Source organism: Pleurodeles waltl, chromosome 11 (assembly GCF_031143425.1).
Source record: "Pleurodeles waltl isolate 20211129_DDA chromosome 11, aPleWal1.hap1.20221129, whole genome shotgun sequence".
NCBI lineage: Eukaryota > Metazoa > Chordata > Amphibia > Caudata > Salamandridae > Pleurodeles > Pleurodeles waltl.
This window is the reverse complement of record NC_090450.1, coordinates 940,609,980-940,628,718: the sequence shown is the minus strand read 5'-3', so window position 1 is coordinate 940,628,718 and position 18,739 is coordinate 940,609,980. Positions and strand designations below refer to the sequence as shown.

The following is an 18,739-nucleotide window of genomic DNA, read 5'->3' as shown; positions in this document are numbered from 1 at the left end:
TTGACCCTTTGCCCACACATACAGTTTCACATTAAAGGGTCTCAAGCATCAATAGTAACAACACTGCAGTCTGGTTTCTTGGACTGCATCCTAGCCCCACTTGGGGCTGGTGTCCATGCTTCAGTCTGATTGATTATGGGATGTTGCAAATTCAACAATGAGGCGAGTGAGAAGAAAAGCTTGTCTCTCTTCCCTAGCTGCACATATCAAAACCTAATGAACAAGCCTATTATCATGTCTGTTCTTAACATTCTGTACCAGTTAACTACCATCCAAAGGAAACCCCAGTGGGTTTGAAAAAAAAAAAGAACTCCTACCCACCAACCTAGGTGGTGGCATGCTTCATCATCGGGTTCCCACCTAAGGTACTGAATGCACCTTAGGTGTGCTACAACGCCTGATTACAGCAAAGCTGGTTCTGTTTTTTATTGAGATGAAAGTGGCTGTGATTTTATTTTTATAAATACCTCCAGGATATCCACCCCCAAAAGGGTTGTGTCAAAAATTTATTATTGGACTCCTGGGGCAGGGTTAGAAACAGCGGTGGATGTAAAGGGAGACTTTTAATACTCTCTCACATCCAATGATTGATCAAGTGAATGGTCGGCATGTTTCAGCCAATATTGTGCTAAAAAGCCACAGTGGCTTTCTTCAGGACCAAGTGTTTTATGGCTTCCTAAGCCCCAAAAAAATGTAACCGCACACATCTTAAAGCATGCCTCCCTTAGGTGTTTGTAACTTATGATCGTCACTCTTTAATTGTCATTTCGGAAAAAGAATTACTTAAGCAATGGTAGTGATAAGATAGATCTGGTGAAAGCAACATGAATCCTAGTGCACTTCACGTGCATTCATAATGTGGTATGCAAACATGCTGCACATACAGTGGTATACCACTTTATGAATTCGAGTGAAGTGCACTAGGAGTCATCTTGCTTTGATCTGGATCCAAAGATAATGCAGGAGGATACCACTGGATGTGCAGCATGTTTGCATACCACATTATGAATGCGTGTGAGGTGCACGAAGATTCATGTTGACTTCATCATGTCTATGTATCCTATTACTACCAATCCCCAAGTTACCCATTGCCCAAATTACCATTCACACCATTCCACACAAAGCTTGTACATGATGGTTCTGGAGGTCACCGAAACCAGGGACATTTTTTTGACTTATGCCCTCTCTTTGGAACAAACAGCCTCTCAAACTGAAAAGGCCATTTTTCTCGTAACACCCTGGAAACAATTTAAGATAATCTTTTTCTCTGTCCACCTACCTCTCTTTAAACCCTCTCTTTGTAACTGATGTCAGTGCCCACAATGGTGTGAATAGCTAACTCTATTGTTACTGTTGGAGTAAGAACATGTTTTGTTGTAGTTCCTAGTGTTGAGTTCAGACTTTTGCAAGTAGTTTTTCTTTGAAGAAATGTTTGAGTCACACAACGGGCTTCAACAAAGTGTTAGATTGATTGTTTTTGCCATAGGTTTGGATGTACACTGAAAGGGCTCAGAGCCCTCTGTGTTCTTCACAATGTTTTCAGGCCCACGTGATTCAAATTTGACACAAATAATTTGGAAAAGTAATTTGCTGTTTGGCAACTCAACGTTGCTTTACTCCACTCATCACTTTCGGTGGACTACTGATTACTTTTCGACACACCGGGTACCTCCCTATAGCCTTTGGGGCTCATGAGTCCCTCCTCGAGGACGGGCACTGGGGAATGCAGACTAGAAGAGGGTACAGGAAGGGACACTCTTCCAACTTTGCTGAAGGTGCAACTCCATATAGATGTGGTCAAATCTCCACAACGTCTTCAACATCTGCCTCTCCACCAATGAAAACGATGCCTCATGTGAGTCCTGCCACACCTTCTGTGCCAAAAAAATGTCTTAATGGACCTTAGAGGGCACCCTGCAAAATGCACCAACAACCATCGCCCAAAACACCGGACATATTTGGAGAAGATGATCCCTTTGGTGCTTAAGAAGATGATGGCACAGGGTTGTTTGGAAAACTGTCGTGCCAACGCTGAATACTGCTGGTCTTCGAACCAAGATGATGCCCAGAGTTGTAAGTGCTATGCCCTATGCATGTCTTTGAAAGCCATGCAGCTAAACTGAGTTTACACCACAAGGCCAAGTTAGAGCACAGTTGGTATAGCAGTTAGGCATCTAGACCCATGAATGGACACAGAAAACAGCAGCCTCCAGGGACTCCGCAACCTTCTATCGAACAATCCTCAGCCCAAGCGTGCTGAGTCTTCCTGGCCATCAACTGTATCTTGTTCCAAGGGCTTCGAGCACTCTCGCTGGCATTCAAAGTGGGTGCCAGAAGTGCTACTAAAGCCTGCACCGAAGGCCCCACCAATGCCGAAGGTTTCTTTGACAGCCTGATCCAAAGATAATGCAGGAGGAGCTCAGCAGCAGACAGAAGTGTGTCATGCATCCGTCACTGGGAAGATCTTGGCGAAACCACCTCTGCCAAAGCCCACAAGAGCTACTTCCTCGTAACAGAAGGATTGCCTTCGAAGAAGAGCTCTCCCTGTAAATGCCAGGAATAGATCTAAAACTCTGGGATCTCTAGGGGATCATGCCACAGGAAATCAGTCTCAGCCAGCAGTACAGCAGTGGCACAAGGATATACAGGTGTGGATACTCCAGAGAACAGGTAGCTGCAAACTGGAAAGGATTTTTTGCAGCAAAGCTTAGGCCAGAAGTTTCAGCCATTGGTTTCACTCCTGGGCTGTGAAAGACAGTGGCAGTAAAAAGGACAGCAAGCAAGAAGTACTGTGCTTGGCAACCGCTGTTGGTAAACCTAATCAACTTTCGACCAGTTCGCACCCGTTTAACATTCTCACTTGTTCGTTGTGTTATCCCTCCCCATGTTTCCCTCTGTAGTCGGCTCCCTTCTACACAGGGTGCTTGCTACCTGCCCTTCCTTACCCTCTGTTCCTCTGCAGCCCGTGATACTTATCAGTTGGTTTCTCCATTGCTTGGTGCTCCCTTCCTGAATCATGCTAAGCACCATAACGAGTCTGAGCTTTGGAGGGATTCATGCTTGTTAAAATGTGTTTTCAATTTGTTGTGTGCTTCCGCTATAGAAACTCAAGGTCTAGCACGTCTGTGTGAATTTCTGAGAAGTGCTGAGCCCCCTTACTATAAGTACCTTGCCTTTCTGTCCCCCATGCCCCACTTTTACAGGTTGTTGAGGAAGGACTCACATTATTGTTAGGTGTGTTGTGTACCACGCTGAGAGTGCACTGTCTTAGGGAGAGGGGCAGACTCCCTACAGCCCCAGCAGTGAAGAAGCACAGGGGCGCAAACCTGCTTCCACCAGATGATACCATGGCCTACCATGAGGTCATCCAGAGGGTAACTAGGCGCCACAAACTGGACATACATGTGGTGCCAAAGGATGAGGACTTCCTAGTGAAGACTTTTTCCAAGTCTGAACCTGCAGTCCAGTTTGTACCTCTCCTCAAAGGCATGCTTACATCTGCCCCATATCATTTTAAGGAACCAGTAAAGACTAAAGTGATGATATCTAGGTTACAGAAAAAAGTACAAGCACTCATCCAGCAACTCCCTCCCTGCCCCCTCTTAATATGTCGCTGTGCCCCCAACAATTTAGGTGTACACACTGCATGCAAGAGACTCCCACCAAGTCACTGGGTATGTCCCTCCACACGATTGAGTAAAACACTAGATGCTGTGGGCAGGATAGTAGCAGTAAACTATTCATCACTACATAGCCAGTTCTGTTGGATTCCTCTCCTGGGACCACAGTTTTCAGTAGGAGGAGATAAGGGAACTTCTCAAACCGCAAGAGGGGAAGGAGATAGTGTCCGAAGGCAAAACCATCTTGAATGCCAAAATGTGTTGCACATTCTATGCTTTGGACACAGCCTCTAGGGACATTAACAGCATCCTCATCGGAGATGTGCCTAGCTTCACATCTCTGGGATCAAACCCAAAGTCCAACATCACCTCAGCAACCTTCTGTTCGACAGGGAGCATCTCTCTGGGGGAAAAGGGACATAGAGATTGCTAAAACCATGAATGCCCAGTAAACTGAACTGCAAGAGACACTGTAAACAACTGCCCAGGAGACGAGCTAACAACAGCCTAGAAGAAGAGCTAAAGCTACATCCATAGACCAGCTACATCCCAGGACCAGCAGCTGGCTTATCAGACAGCAGATTGCCTTCCACCAACATGCGTGCAAGAGATACACCAGGGGTGCATACAGAGGAAACAACATAGGAAAGGGCAGATATGGTTCTGCTAGAGGAGCTTCCACCTCTAAGCAGTGACTCTTCCTACTTGCTCATGATCCCACAACACCTGTTGGGAGAGGAATACAGGTTTTTCTCTCTCACTTGGGGGAAATCGCATCGGGACCAGTGGTTCATCACTGTTACTGCCTAGAGTTTTTGCAACCCCTCACAATTTCTCACCCCGCAGACACTCCACAGCCGAGAACATCTTTGACTCCGCAAGGAAGGGGTACAGGTGCGCTTCCAAAAAAAAAAAGGGAGGCAATAGAGAGGGTGTCTCTGCATCATCAGGGGAAAGGAGTGTACTCTCTTTACCTCCTCGTCCCCAAAATGGACAGCTCCCTCAGGCCTCTCAACTAATGCATCCAGTGAGAACGTTTCCATATGACAACTCTCTAAAATGTCATTGCTACTCCAGCAATGCAACTACATGACAGAGATCGACCTCAAAGACATCTACTTCACCACGCACATCCATCCTACCCATTGCCATTATTTTTGCTTTGTGTTAAGTGGACATCAATACCAGTTCAAAGTACTTCCTTTCAGAATTGTCATGGCTCCAAGGGTGTTAACGGAGTGCCGAGCAATGATGACTGCCTGCCTGCCTGCAAAGAGATGGTGACTCATGTTTTCCCCTATCACGTCAACTGGCTGATCAAGTGCTGTGGCAGGCACCAATGCTTAGTGCACATTCAAGCAGGTATTTCCCTGCTCCATAGCTTGGGATTCACCTTAAATGCTGCTAAATCTTATGTCCAATTTCAACAGATTTACTCCTTCCTGGGATCTGTGTTGAATGCAGTTACAAGGGAAAGCCTACTCCAACCACCAGATAGTTAGCATTCCAGCAGCTGCTGCCTTTTTCTGCCCAGTTGTTGGCTCACAGTTTGAAACTTGATGCCTCTTCTCAGAATGATGACTTTGTGCATTTCCATTGTAGCTCACACTTGGCTCCACATGTGCCCACTACAAGAGCTGAGGCAGAGGTCGCAGGCAGAAGGTCACGGGGAAAATTGACTGTGAAGAAAAGCACTGACCTCTGTAAAGGTGGCAACACTTATTAATGGAAGCAAGTACCCTCACACACCTAATAGGTGCCATGCTTCATCCTAGGGCCTGCTCCTCAGTGGGCTGGCGCTGCAATGCCTGACATGCCCATCGGGCATCGCAGTGCCAGTCCGATGAGGAGCAGGCCCTAGGATGAAGCATGGCACCTATTAGGTGTGTGAGGGTACTTGCTTCCACTAATAAGAGTGCCTTGCTGACCGGGTATTGCTCCCTTGGAACAGTGAACCCATTCTTTCTATCTGTAATGCCTGGTAGGCTGTACACTGGACAAATTTAAATATTTCTCCCTGTCCCTCCATTATATTCTGCCTCTGTAAAGGTGGAACAGCAACAACTTGTTGTATTGCAAGGCTTTCTCGGTATTTCTAGAATTGGGGCACCTCACGAAGAGACCTTTTTACCACCCTGGAAAATACAAAATGCTTACATTTTCCCTTCAGGTCCCTGTCTCAACAGTCCATAGGTAATGAACCGGTCTAGGATCATTGCCTACACTTCCCTTCTCTCTCATGCCTCCTGTATGTGGTGAGGAAAATGACTGCAGGTGTCTATGACCTCACCCTGATGGCCTCCCACTTCTGGAAAAGTTCATCAGCCCCTATGAGAAGCTTCCGCTCTGCTGGAACTTTGAACCCTTAGACAAGCCCTGATCAGAATCCCAGACCCCATGCAGCACAACCTAGCGATATGGCACCTGTGGTCCTAGAGTATGGATGCCTGCCGCTCCCCCAGGAAAGCCTGACCATTATACAGGAGGTGCGTAGGCTCATCAAATGGCCCTGTTACACTGAAAATGAGAAATACTTTGTCCATTAATGCCCTCTCCAAAAGTCTAAACCCTCTGAAGACTAAGGTCCAGCACATAGTCTGCTGTCTTTTACATATGCAGGGATCAGGACTTACCTGCACATCAACAAGCCTGCACCCTTCTCCGGTAAGGTCTTAAGGAGAGTAATACCTCCTCATTTTCCTCCTGCCCTGAACTGGCACCTCAGTGTGTTCCTTAGGAGACTCATATTGCCATCTTTTGAACATTTAAATTCTTCCCTCCACAGTTTTTTCTTTTTAGGTAGCTTTCTTAGTTGCAAACAAAGAAAAATGACTCGCAAATGTCCCAGCCCAACACCAGATGAGGGGAGTATGCAGAGCATGTGAATCTACAGCACTATATTCTACAAACAGATGCTTTACAAAGGAAGATGTATTTATATTTATATTGCGCTTACTACCCCATACGAAGCGCCAAAGATGTTGCATTTTCCTTGTATATACTATGCAAGCAGCTAGATTGACATGCACTTAAGCATTTGTTACTTATCCACTGGCTTCCAACCACTTTTGTAAAATTAAACTGAAATATACCTTGACGGTTTGCCCCACCACCCAGTCTTTTTCCATCACATATTACCTGAATTTGCAAACCATTGGATTTTCTCACATCACTGAATCATAGTGAAAGGCACTTTGAATGCCCTTCTGATTGGTGCTCTGCTAATATGTCAATTTCAGAAGCCCTCTTTGTTCATACTTAAACCCTTACTCCTAGATGTGAACTATATGGAATTTTTACTCAAACTAAAAAAAGCCCCTTCTGCACCCTCCTATCATTACCTGTTGATCTGGCTCTTCGTGATCTTTGCTATTTCAACAACAAAAGTACACATGTAACATCAAGTTATGGTTTTTGACAGTAGTTTGAAACAAGTTACCTGTGGGGCTGGATATTCGATGACCTGTTGAAAGGTGGTGGATTGTTCCATTGTGGTTCTGGAGGTGCACAGCCTGGGCCTGTGATACAGATGGGTGCATCCCATGGTCATTGTGGGATCCCTGGTCTGTTATATGAACCTAAATATGGAAGACATATTACACCTATTAATTGTGGTGCACCTAAACCCTGATGCAAACTATATTAAAGAATTTGCGGCTGCCATCAAAGGAAAGCACAATTAACTCGTAGACTGCGATCTGCCACTTGGGCAAGCAGTAAGAGAAAACAAACTTTATGAGAGCCCCTCACCATCACCACCTCCATTTTTACCTCTATCGCTTTACCTGTCTCGTTGGTGTCAGACTGGCAATGGTGCTCAGGTTTGCTGTGTCTGTGATTACCATGGTCTGTGGGAAGAATCCTGATGGCGTGTACTGAGCCACTTCAGACTTGTGTCCATATAGAGCTGTGTAGGAAGCATCACAAAAAAACATGAATCTCCATTTCTGTGACTGCTGAGTCCTCTCCACCACATTCTTAACAGTGCCACCATGTTTCCAACTACCTTCTTCTTCGTTTTCTATAGCCCACCTAGGACATGCTTACACCTTTCTGTCTCGTCTGTCCCTTCCCTGTGTAGCCTTATCAATAATAATGTTCTATGTAACACTTAAACCACACTTCAGCTGTTTCTAAGTGCTGTGAATACCAGCTGTTACTTTCAGAAGACATAATACTAGCTTTTTACAGATGTATTCCATGCTGACGCGTTTATGTTTTAGTATCCTATTGTCTCCTCTTTTCTGCTCGCGCCACTTTAACACTGATCTGTTAGGATCCCTTTGAGCTGTGTTTCTTGATTACACCTGTGCAATGCTTGTTCCGTTCTGCAATTTTCATTGCTTCCATGTCTGACATTTTTGTTCCAAATGGTCTGCCCTCCAATGAAGGTCATCTCTTTTGTGTCCCAACTCTTGCCTTTGTGTATAGGATTTACTGAGCTCTACAGCATAAAAAAACTAGCACTTGCAATGCAGTGGGTCTCGAGTTTAATCGAGTTAGAGCTATTAGCACTGTAAATGCATAAGTGGACTTTTCTTGCCACACAAATTGAAAATGAAAAGTAAAACAGTTGACCTAAGCGAGCCGATTCAAAGCACCACGGCCGCCATGAGCATGAGCGCAAAGGAGAGACACAAAAAGAAAAAAGTTCTCTCGCAGTCAAACATATCGGCAAACGTGCAATTATCCATGTAACAGGGTAGATGGCCAAGGAGGTAACAAAACTGCGCAAGGGAGGGAAAAACTTAAAGCATTTACCAATGATAACAAAGGATTTTTGAAATGCAAGCCCATGAACGAGTGATAGGGATGGGTGTGCGTTGGGCGTGGTTAAATGCCCACAGATAAATTACAACAGGCCAGAGCGCTTGCACACCCCACCTAAAAACTAATAGGCCTCAATATGCAACATGGAAATGACGTCCTTGATTAAGTTAGGGTACTTAGTACTCTTCACCTCCATTTACGATTTGGAATTTAGAAATCTTCATTCAAGCTTGCATGGAGGTATTAGAATTATTTGCCTGGGTTTAGATGACATTATTTTTTTGAAAGAGCTGTCATTTCTTAGACAGGTTAATTATTAACAAGCCTATATCCATACCCAGTAGGAAGGCCTGATAACACTAGGGAACCACCAGCACATAAATGTGAGCCTGTAGTAGGTGGAAATGTAGAAATGCTTTTCCATGCTCTGATATTTAAATATGGATCTCTAAGCATCGACGGGGACCTTCAGAGTTTCTTTATGTTCCTTAATAGGGTATTCTGGAAGCTTTGTGTATTTACGAAGAGATATTTGGACAATCCTTGCCATGTTTGGCTTTAAATATGTAAAAACCTCCTTCCTGTTACATATGGATTTTAAAGGAGTATCTGTCCATGGTTAGAAAGAAACATTATGAAATCTCGACCTTGGACGTCAATTCACTAAAATGCCAGCGGTAGAGGAAGTGACATCACACGCTATTTCATCTTTACTTTCACTCACACATACTTGCTTATGCAAACTTACACTCACTCATACACACAATCCTTTACATAAGCCCACTCTCACCTGCAAGCATGCACACAACATACACTTAAAAGTGTTTTTTACTTACTTCACTTACCAAGAAGGCTCATATTCCAGCTAACTCTACTCCATTTTTTTATTACACTAATAATGAATAATATATTATTTACTATTGGCGTAATAAAAAAATGATTGACAACAAAGAAGTGGAGCCCCAAGCACTGTCCATAAGGAAGCGCTGCCCCTGTGTTCCGGGCACTGATTTAGCCGCCTCTGAGGCCCGGGGTCGAAGAGGCAGTGCCAGGGGTCGCAAGCTGGCGTTCGCAGCTGCGACCAATGTTGACCCCTAAATAATGACCTCCATGATCTCGACCAATTATAAAATGAACATGTTAACGGGAAACCTAGCCCATGTCCAGATAGGGTTATGTACACACTCCAGGAGCTGCGGTCAAAGAAATTGCAGGCGGGCCCATGAAAGCCGCATGGCAGGTGGTGTCGGAGGTCCCAGTGCAAGATAGAGCCTAGAACATAGCACTTATAGAATCCATGTTATAGCAATTCAGAATATAGAGCCAAGGATATGACCGTGGTGGTTATGCCTATACCGACTACAGCAACTACTGGCCATTAGGGGTATGAATAAGTACACAGGCGAGGGGGTCATCGAAACAGTTTCAAGCCATAGTAAAATATTCCATTTGCAACTTGTACCAAACACACGCAGAAACCACATTTTGAGGATCAGAGCTTAATTTGAGAAGAGGGTGTCTGTCTCATGCAAATAATTTGCACTGAGTTTAGCATGTTTCTGAGATGTAAGCCAACGCTTTTGGGTCGCTACTGAAGTTCACTTCTAAGTTTGCATAGTGGACATAGTAAGACATCCCTGTCCATGCTTAGGTGGACTCATAAGGAAATCTCCGTGCTTAGGTCATTACTGTAAGAATCGTAACACAGTTGGCCTCTGGAATCATACTACTCCAGAAGTGCTATACAGAAACAATATTAAATCTCAGATCAAGTGTAAAGTCCATGTTAGCAAATCCTTTTTGGGCATTTAAAGGCAAAAACCTAGACTTCACTATTGATCATAAACTTACCTTCCCCAAGTGAATTCAAGTTGCAGGTCATCCCTTCAAAGTTCTGCCAGGAAAACAGTGTTTCATTCTTTAATCACCTCCCATTTAGATTACAGAAATTCCTTTTATTTGGGCATCACCAACTATCTTATGCACCACTTTAAGTCATATAGAACTCCCCACCATGGTTAGTTCTGAATGTACCCAACACTTTTCCAACCAAGACTTTGCTTCACCAGCTCTACTGGCTCCCTAGTAAGAAGTGCACATAGTTCAAGCACTCTCTTTGGTCCATGGCACCATTAATACCACTCGCCCTTGCTACGTCAGAAAGAAATTACAGAACCGTACACCTCCATGCCTTTTGCGCCCAATGTTCGCTAATCGTGTTGTAGTGCCTTGCATCCGGAAAACAAGATAGGGTGGCAGTTTTCTTTCTTACCTAAGTGTCCTCTTATGGAATTTGTTACCACACTCTCTTAGAATTTTTAAGTGCCCTTTGTTCTTCAGACAACATCTGATAACCTGGTTTTTCCACTAGCCCATTTGATATACCTCTCTTCTTTCTCTTAGCGGAAGGATTCCCTTTAGGTTAAATGCACACTTTAAAAATGCTAACGTAAAATAAACTGATCACTATAGATCAGTACCTGTTGATTAAACGCATTTGCAAGAGTGATTGAATATGAGCACCATTGCATGGTGTGTTTTTCACAATAGAAATTGAGTTTGTATAGTACTCTGTGTGTTTTTGCCCTCTTGGAGTTACCTGCCAACACACTCCAAACACACACAAGTGTTAAAACTCTTTTGTTTGTGAGCCTGCTATATTCTTTTATATATACCTTTCACCTATGCTAAATTGTACTCTTGCACCATGGTAATACAGACTCCCCAGTACTAATTGTTATATGTTTTCATATTTGGGCACTATAATGATAATTTGAGAATTAATATACTTCTGTATTCAGCAATTTGTACAAATATCTATCCATTTTGCTCACTCTTTTCTTCATTGAGTTGCGCCTGATACGTATTAGAACATTAATTTGCAGGAAGCAGAGTCTGAGGGTGACTCGATTTGGTTGGAATAGAATGAGATTCCTTTGCAGTGAATTAGCTGCTGGTATTGTTTAGTTGCTCCTCTACATGTGGCTTTGGCTTGAGGTGCATAGGCAGGATGCCATAATCTGTCCAATGCCTTACAGAAGCATTTGGCAATCCTAGGTTTTTCCAAATATCAGGGAGCTGGGGGTCTACTCCAAAGTGAAGAGAAGATTTTCAGTGGGGCAATGGTATTCATCGCATAATTCAACCAATTGTTAAAGCGGACGGCATGTGCATTTATATTGGTGGTGTCTGTGAAAGAGATCCTAGATAAGGTGGATACAAGATTAATATCTTTAACTTTTAGACCAAGGTCTAAAACAGAGCATCCTGTTATTTTCCCTAGAGTTGGTGCTTTTGCTGGAGATGGGTGTCAAAAAAGGAACTGCCAGATGATCAATCCAAAGCAGAGGCAAAGGCTTGAAGGCCATAATCTGTGTCAGATTGGAGAATGTAGGGTCCAGAAAAATGACCTGCAAAATGAATTGGGTGGGTGAGGATTTGGGATGAAACCTAGGACCTTGAAGGAGTCTGATATGCAAGAGAATGTGTTATTGATGACGTCATTGAAGTGTAAGTTAAAGTTCCTGGAATTAAAAAGTTGCTAAATGTATTGAAGTAAGGGACCAGGAAATCACTATGGGGGTCATTACGACCCTGGCGGTCTCTGACCGCCAGGGGTAATTTAGCGTCCGTACTGCCAACAGGCTGGTGGTACGGAGGCCCTTATTACGACCGCGGCGGTTTTAGCCCCGGCGGTGATAATCCGCCAGGGTAGCTCTGCAAGCAGCGCTGCCCTGGGGATTATGACACCCCTACCGCCAGCCGGTTTCTGACGGTTTGCACCGCCAGGAAGAGGCTGGCGGTAAGGGGTGTCCTGCGGCCCCCTAACAGGGCCCCGGCCAGCTTTTCACTGTCTGCTGAAAAGCGCGACGGATGCTAGTGCACCCGTCGCACTGCCGCAACACCGCCAGCTCCAATAGGAGCCAGCTCCTATGTTGCGGCCTCATCCCCGCCGGCCCAGCGGGGATGTCGTAATGGGGGCTGCGGGAGTGCGGCCGCACGGCAGTTACCGCTTGGCAAGGTCGTAATGACCCCCCATGTGCCGTATCAGAATTCATTTTGAGACCTAGAGGCTGGTCAATCAGGGCATCAGAGATAGAAGCAGAAGCTGTCAATCTAAGGGAGAAAAGCATAGTTTCTACTAGACTGAACATTAGGAGTTTATAAGAGGAACAGCTGAAGGTGTGAGTGATGCCACTGCTAATTCCATATTCAAAGGAGCCAGAACATCTGACCCAGTAGTACCATACAAGTTCACCTAACCAGATATGGCGAGCCACGCACCAACTCCACACACAACCCTCCAATACTAATAACTAACCCTGTGCAAGTATACACACAACTAGAAAACAAAGGATTGATCAAAATGGAGAGGTAGGGAATGGATTTGCTTACCGGGTGAGTCCAATACTGAGTAATAATTAGTCTGATTGGTCCATAGACAGTAAGACCTGTCACATGTAATCACACTTTATCTCCTGGGTAATAACCAGAAGCTGTACAATGTTTTTTTTGCATATTGAAAATGCAATAAAGTTTGTTTTAAAAAATAGAGGAAAAGCTGAAGGTGAAGTGAGATGCAGTTTCTGCCCCATCTCTTGTTTTGCCTTGGCAGCCTTTGTGAAGAATGGAACAACCTTCTGGGATAGCGTGTTAAGTTTCACAATAAGACACCACTGAGTCAGGACTGTCAGCACAAGGGTGAGATGTAAGAGCAGGCAGTGGATCCCACAGTCAAGGAGGACATTAGGTAGAAGGGTTGGGTCTGATGTATGCTGCCTCAGACACTGGATGACCGGTAGTTGTCTTCCAGATCAGTGAGAGCAAATCCCTATAAACTCAGTGGGTGCTGAAGACCGTGTCTGGAAAGATCAGTTGTTTCAACTCTACTTTGTGATGTTCTAGTTCACACCTGTTATTCTATATTCCCTCAGTTTTCTTCCTTTCTATTCCTTGTCCCAACCCTTGTGTTTTCTTGGACTGAGTTTAGCTTTCAACTAGGCTATAGTTTTGCTTTGACTTCTGATATCCTCTGTGATTAGGCTTTGGCGACTATGAAACTGCATTCTGCTCAAAACTGGTATCGTGCTACCTCTCGTTCTAATCCCTCACCCTCTTTTGCACTTTATGAAACAGGTGCACCCTACTCTCCTGGACTGTGATACAGAGATTGGGATCACTTACGAGGGGATAAAGTGGGATTATCCTCAATATCCTTCAAGTCACATTACAAGAGTTGTGACATAGCTGCAGCAATATCAGGAGCTGACAAGTCCTGCAGTCTAGTTTTTTTTTTAAATGGCATCTAGCTGATGATAGTTTATAAAATCAAAGATGTTTAATTGATGTTTGGTTAGTGATCTCTCATTATCAAGAAAACAGTTAGGCCTGGGGAGTGGTGGAGGCTGGATTATGAGCGGCAGAACCTAAATGCGGACATTAAGAGCCATCTTATGCCGCTGTAAGATCTTTTTCTATCCATAGGGAGGTAAAGTGAGAAATCGAACAAGAAATGTATATGTAATATAGTACAATAGTATATAGTGATAGTGTTATTACAACACGGCTTACCTCTAGGTTTAAAAGCAAGCAGTTTAGAGGAGAAATAATTAATAAAGTCAGAGGCAATATCCTGAAGATATCGTGTGCCATGCTGGAGAAGAGGTGCCCGGCAAGGCGGTAGTCCACTAATTCAGTGGAAAAAGCAGGATAGGAAAAGGAAACTTGAACTGGGCCATGTTGCTCCTGGTGGGGTAACCAGGATTCTTAATAGACCACAACTACTTGGAACTTAAAACAACCCAATGCAAAAGCGTGAAAGGTAAATCATGAAATAAATAAAAGTGCCACTTAGACCATTATCAGACTAGTGCAGTAAAATAGGCAGAGTGGACATGGGCACCCCCAGCAATTACAAGGAAAAAAAGCAGAACTACACGCCTCCAAGCCTCTGTACTCTTTCCATGGATCAGTACCATTGTAGTTGTGAAGCTGTCCTGAAGGTATAGGGCACTATGCTGGAGACAAGTGGGTCCAGCAGAGCCCTACGGGAATGGGAGAACCATGATGGGGGGGGGGTACTCCAACTGGAAGCAAGCTGCTTCTGTTGTATTACCAACCTCCTTTGGAGACCACAATTACTGGGATCTTAAAACAAATTAAATCAATAGTGAGCAAGATAAATACATAAAATAATTAAAATCAGCACTTAGGCAGCAATCATACAAGTGCAGTAAGATAGGTACTGCAGTGTATGGTTTTGTTTCATATTGTTTTCATCTTTTAGCAAAGGGCACAAAACAAATCCAGAGTTCTGTATGGTCCTGAAGAATGCCCACAACCAGATAGGCTTAGAAATAGAGGCTGGAACATTGACCAGTTGAAACAATAGGTAATAGGAACATAGTCACTCAAGCTTACTGTCATTGTTTTTAAAAATGTGATGTTGAGAAATCAAAATAAACTTAAGAATTGTTCACTAACATACACAATTTGAATACTGTTAAACCTCATACAACACACAATACTTGTACACCATATGAAATAATAAATAAATACATTAAACAAAAAGAGCTCATGGAGAGCCTGCTCAATAACATTTGTTGCTGGCAAGGAGCGTCCCTATGATGAAGCATAATCACAAAAGTGTGAGTTGGGGGAATGCATGCTTGTAAAAGAAGACCCTAATGTGAGGTAGCTCCTAGGTTACCTAGGTGAATGTAAGCTCCAGAAGTGATACACTGGCGTAAAAGTAGTGACTAAGTGGAGATGTGACTTTGATTAGGAATGGATACTGTACTTTTGGCTTCAACTCTTCCACTCCCACTTTAAGTTCTTGGGCAACTTTGTTGAGGTCTTACCATGAGGATTCTGAAGTTGGGCCATAGTTGCCATGAATGGACTCGAGGTCATGTGACTCTGAACTTGCTGCATCAGCGGAGGTTGGTGGGATGGGTGGAGGTGCTGGGAGAACTGGACCGGCTGGAGAGTGGTGAGGCTGCTACCCATGCTGTTAATCACCGGTACGCTCTGCGCTTGGGATGACGTCAGGCCTGAAGTGCAATGAAAAGAGATATGCAAAGCTTGAACAAGAGATCAATTGACTGTAAAATGATGCAGGAGAACCAAAACAAATGTATAAACTAGAGTAACTAAATGGAACTATTAATATTAGCTCGGCTTGTACTTAGTTTGAAATAAATGCTCTTTGGCTTCTAATAAAAGACGTAATATGTTCGTATCATTGATGTATTTTTATCTAAAACAAGAGATACCTTGATGAAGCAGGACTCTGGACTGACAACAGGTGTAGCTGAACTATCTTGATAGCAACACGGACTTGGCTATATATCTGTAGCACTGTAAGCTTCCATTAGCTGTGCCCAGTCTGTGCTAATGCACTTTGGCAGTGCACACTGTAGGAAGCTGGCCTGGTGTGTGTTGAGCACCTGTGGTGTTATCACCTTATACCAGGTCCGGCTATCCCCCTATTAGTGAGATGTAATCAGTGTCTAGGAAGCCAGGGCTCTCTAGAGGTAGCTGTGGATGAGCAGCCAAGGCTTATCTAGGAGACATGCAAAACTCATGCAATACTATTGATAGTCACACAGCACGTACACACACGAAAGAACCACAGTGTTACAAAAATAAAAGTATTTTAAAATACTCGATAGGCAATACTCCAAGAGCAGTTAAGTAAACACACTGTTATGTACACATTAGAAGTCAGTGATTAGCATAGAAATCAATTGCAAATAGTAAAAACAATAGCAAATAGTGAATGCCCTGGGGAAACCAAACCATATACAAAGTAGCTGGAATGTGAAAGGCAGTCCCCTACCCAAGGAAGTGGAATCGGTAGAGGGGAGTTGGAGGAATTAGGAACCCCAAAAGGTAAGTACCAGCGTGCCCCCCAGCGACTAGGAGAGTACCTGTTATTTCTCCAAACCCACATGAGGCAAAGGACTGTGCAAGACCCAGACAAGACTGAAAGACACCAAAGATGGATCCTGACAGAAGAAGACCTGCAAAAGAAAGGAACCAAGTCCAGTTCGATTTGTAGTGTCCGGCAGGAGCCACTACCCACCCTTCTGTGGATGCAGGACCAGATCGATAGTGGATGAAGAAATGCATCAGTGCAGCACAGGAGCAGAAGAGGAGTTCCAGAAGTTATATCCCACGTCAGCAGTCGTGATACAGTCAGTCAGTGGTGCTGGAAAACCACTAACAAGCCTTGGCAAATGCAAGAGTCAGAAAAGAAAGTTTTGCAAGGCTGAAGAGGACCAGCAAGGCCCAGGGGACTCGACCCAAGGAGGGGAGTCTGAAGTGATCCTCAGCAGCTGGGAGAGTCACAAGAAGAGGAGGCAGCTCCCACAGGTGACCCATGGGCAGCAGGCACAGGAGTCGCAGTGAGGCCCACTCAGCACACCAGAAGAGGAGTCTCACGTCGCTGGAGCAGCAGGCAGAGACTGTGCTTTGCAGGAAGGAGTGCTTTGGGCTGGGGATACACAGAGCCTGAAGATCCCTTGGAGGAGGAACAAACAAGCCTTGGTAGCTGCAAGAGTCGCAGTGCACAGGGGTACTGCCCTGCAAGGAGAGACAAGGGCTTACCATCTCCGAATTTTGACAGCTGGTAGGGAGGACCAAGAGGACCACTCCAGATCACCCCCTGTGTTGCAGGGTCCAAGCAGTTCTGGATGAGAGAGGATCCACGCAGCCAGTTGTCACTGCATTTGGTGCCTGTGGATGCAGAGGAGTGACTCCTTCACTCCAAGGTAGATTCCTTCTTACTTCTTGTGCAGGCTGAAGACTCATTGGCCTCAGAGAATGCACAGCCAGGGAAATGTTGCAGTTGCTGGAAGGATCTGGAGAAACAATGTTGCAGAGTGGAGTCATCGCAGGAGTTGCACATTGGCGGTTCCATGAGGGTCCAGTTGCAGTCCTGGTGGCCAGAAGATGAAGTAAACAATGCAGAGGAGTCCCGCTGAAATCTTGCATGTTGAATCTGAAGACCCACCTGGGAGGGAGACCCTAAATAGCCCAGGAAGAGGGATTGGTCACCTAGCAGGGTGACCACCTATCAGGAGGGGGCTGTGACATCACCTGCCTGGCCTGGTCATTCAGATGCTCCCATGGGCCTCTGCCCACCTTGGATTCAAGATGGCAGACCTGGAGGAGCTCTAGGGACCACCTCTGGCGTGGTGATGGACAGAGGAGTGGCCACTCCCCTTTCCATTGTCCAGTTTCACGGCAGAGCAGGGAACAGGGGTCCCTGGACAGGTACAAACCGGTTTATGCAAGGAGGGCACCAAATGTGCCCTTCAAAGCATACCAGTGGCTTGGGAAGGCTTCCCCTCCCAAACCATGTAACACCTATTTCCAAAGGGAGACGGTGTTGCCTACCTCTCCCAAAGGAAATCCTTTGTTCTGCCTTCCTCTGCTTGAGCTGGTCAAGCAGCAGGAGGGAAGAAATCTGTCTGAGGGGTGCCAGCAGCGCAAGCTTCCTGGAAAACCCCAGAAGACTGGTAGGAGCAATGCTGGGGTCCTCTAAGGAGCCCCTCAAGTGCATGGAATCATAAACTAATACTGGCAGCAGTATTGGGGTATGATTCTGACTTTTTTGATACCAAACATGTACAGGTTCATAGTTAACCATTTTGTAGCTGTACACAGGTACTGACCTGTGACCAGTATACGGGTAAAATGGCTGCCCCGCACTTACTAAGTCCAGGGAAATGGAGCTGGAGTTCGTAGGGGCACCTCTGCTCCTGCAGGGGTGCCCTCACACACAGGTACCTGCACCCTGCCTTCTGGGCTAGGAGGGCCTGCCATAGGGGTGACTTACATTGACCTGTAATTAAAGGGCGCATGCACCTTTTCATGCAGGCTGCAATGGCAGGCCTGCAGACACATTTTGTATGGGCTCCCATGGGTGGCACAATACATGCTGCAGCACATCGGGAACCCCTGGTGCCCCAATGCCTTGGGTACTTAAGTACCATATACTAGAGACTTATATGGGGGCACCAGTTTGCCAATTGTGGGGTGTGCTAAGTCCTAAGCAATCACATTTCGAGGGAGAGAGCACAGTCGCTGGGGTCTGGTTATCAGGATCCCAGAGAACACAGTCAAAAACACACTGACAGCAGGCAAAAATTGGGGGTAACCATGCCAAAAAGAGGTACTTTCCTACACACTCTTTCTCCAACTCCTAGAAGTGCTTCATTTCATAGGGCTATGCAGTATGAACACACACTGATTAATGTTTCATAACCATAACCTCTCCTCTCTTCTCTTTGCTGCCCTCCGTACGTGCTACTTGGATGCACCTAGAATTGAGGACCAATGTA

The 18,739-nt window shown here is 45.0% G+C and overlaps 1 protein-coding gene across 1 annotated transcript in view; it reads right to left on the bottom strand.

Moving 5' to 3' along the window:
• Positions 1-18,739, bottom strand: part of HNF1A (HNF1 homeobox A) — an 80,575-nt gene that overhangs the window by 4,898 nt on the left and 56,938 nt on the right. The window contains exons 7-9 of the mRNA XM_069215058.1: positions 15,251-15,442; positions 7,406-7,527; positions 7,060-7,198 (exon numbers count right to left, since the gene is read on the bottom strand). Of these exons, the coding sequence (XP_069071159.1) occupies positions 7,060-7,198; positions 7,406-7,527; positions 15,251-15,442 (453 nt within the window). The remainder of the gene's footprint in view (positions 1-7,059; positions 7,199-7,405; positions 7,528-15,250; positions 15,443-18,739) is intronic.